The sequence below is a fragment of the Monopterus albus genome, unplaced genomic scaffold, assembly GCF_001952655.1.
Source record: "Monopterus albus unplaced genomic scaffold, M_albus_1.0 scaffold4833.1, whole genome shotgun sequence".
NCBI classification, from domain to species: domain Eukaryota; kingdom Metazoa; phylum Chordata; class Actinopteri; order Synbranchiformes; family Synbranchidae; genus Monopterus; species Monopterus albus.
Genome location: NW_018132699.1, coordinates 1 through 834, shown reverse-complemented (window position 1 = coordinate 834; position 834 = coordinate 1). Strand labels below are relative to the sequence as shown.

The window sequence follows — 834 nt, the reverse complement described above, 5'->3', positions numbered from 1 at the left end:
TCATTGTATGAAAATTCTCCCCCAGCTGTGGGTCCCAACCAGATGTTCTGTTTGCTTCGATCCACTGGTTCACCCATAGCCTGTTTACCTGCTTCAGTGATGCTAATGCAAACGCCATGTTACTGCTGTGAACATTTACCATTTCTCTGGTATCCGCCCTCACACTCCTTCTCCACAGTGCGGAGCACTGATGTGTTGTGGAACGGGTCCTCTATGAGAGTCGGGGCCTGGAACATGTCCATAATCACATCTGGATGACACAAAACCAGAGAAGTGTTACTCACTGTATTCACACAACGCTGAGGGTGCAGTGAAACATGAATAAAATGAAGGTCTTTATTTCAAACAACTGAAAAGATCCAAAGTGAGCAGGAACAAAATGCTGGAGTTTAGTGGCACTGCTGGGTATTAAACACTCATATTCAGACAGAAAAATCCCAGAATGTAGGGAAGGTCCCTGTCATATCACCAGAACATAAGAGGTGGGTGTGCTCACCCAGTGCTTCCCGTGTGTTGACAGTGGGTGACGGCAGCACCCTTGACGGTGTGGCCTGAACAAAGCCCAGTGAATTGTTAGGGGTGATGTGAGACACATTAGCTGCTCCTCCCTGTGACACTGAGAGAGACAGGAGGAGACTGTTGGCTTGAAAACACTCACATGATGCTACATTAGAGGGTTTACTTGTGAACAGCTGCTTACCATTGAGTTTCTCCTCAGGCTCTGGCAGCTGACTGGCATCCCTGAGAAAAGAGCAATTACAAAAATCTCAATCGACTAGTTGAGGTAAAGAAAAAGACTGTGCTGCTCAAACCAACACAAACTGTTAGAGAAAT

General features: G+C 46.4%; 1 protein-coding gene across 1 annotated transcript; it reads right to left on the bottom strand.

Moving 5' to 3' along the window:
• Window positions 1–139: 139 nt before the first annotated feature.
• LOC109954240 (mitotic checkpoint serine/threonine-protein kinase BUB1-like) lies at window positions 140–766 on the bottom strand (the record flags this gene model as incomplete). Its single annotated transcript, XM_020589631.1, has 3 exons — window positions 140–250; window positions 497–616; window positions 701–766. Coding segments are annotated over 3 exons (297 nt in total), but the record flags the coding sequence as incomplete, so codon positions are not given.
• Window positions 767–834: the final 68 nt, after the last annotated feature.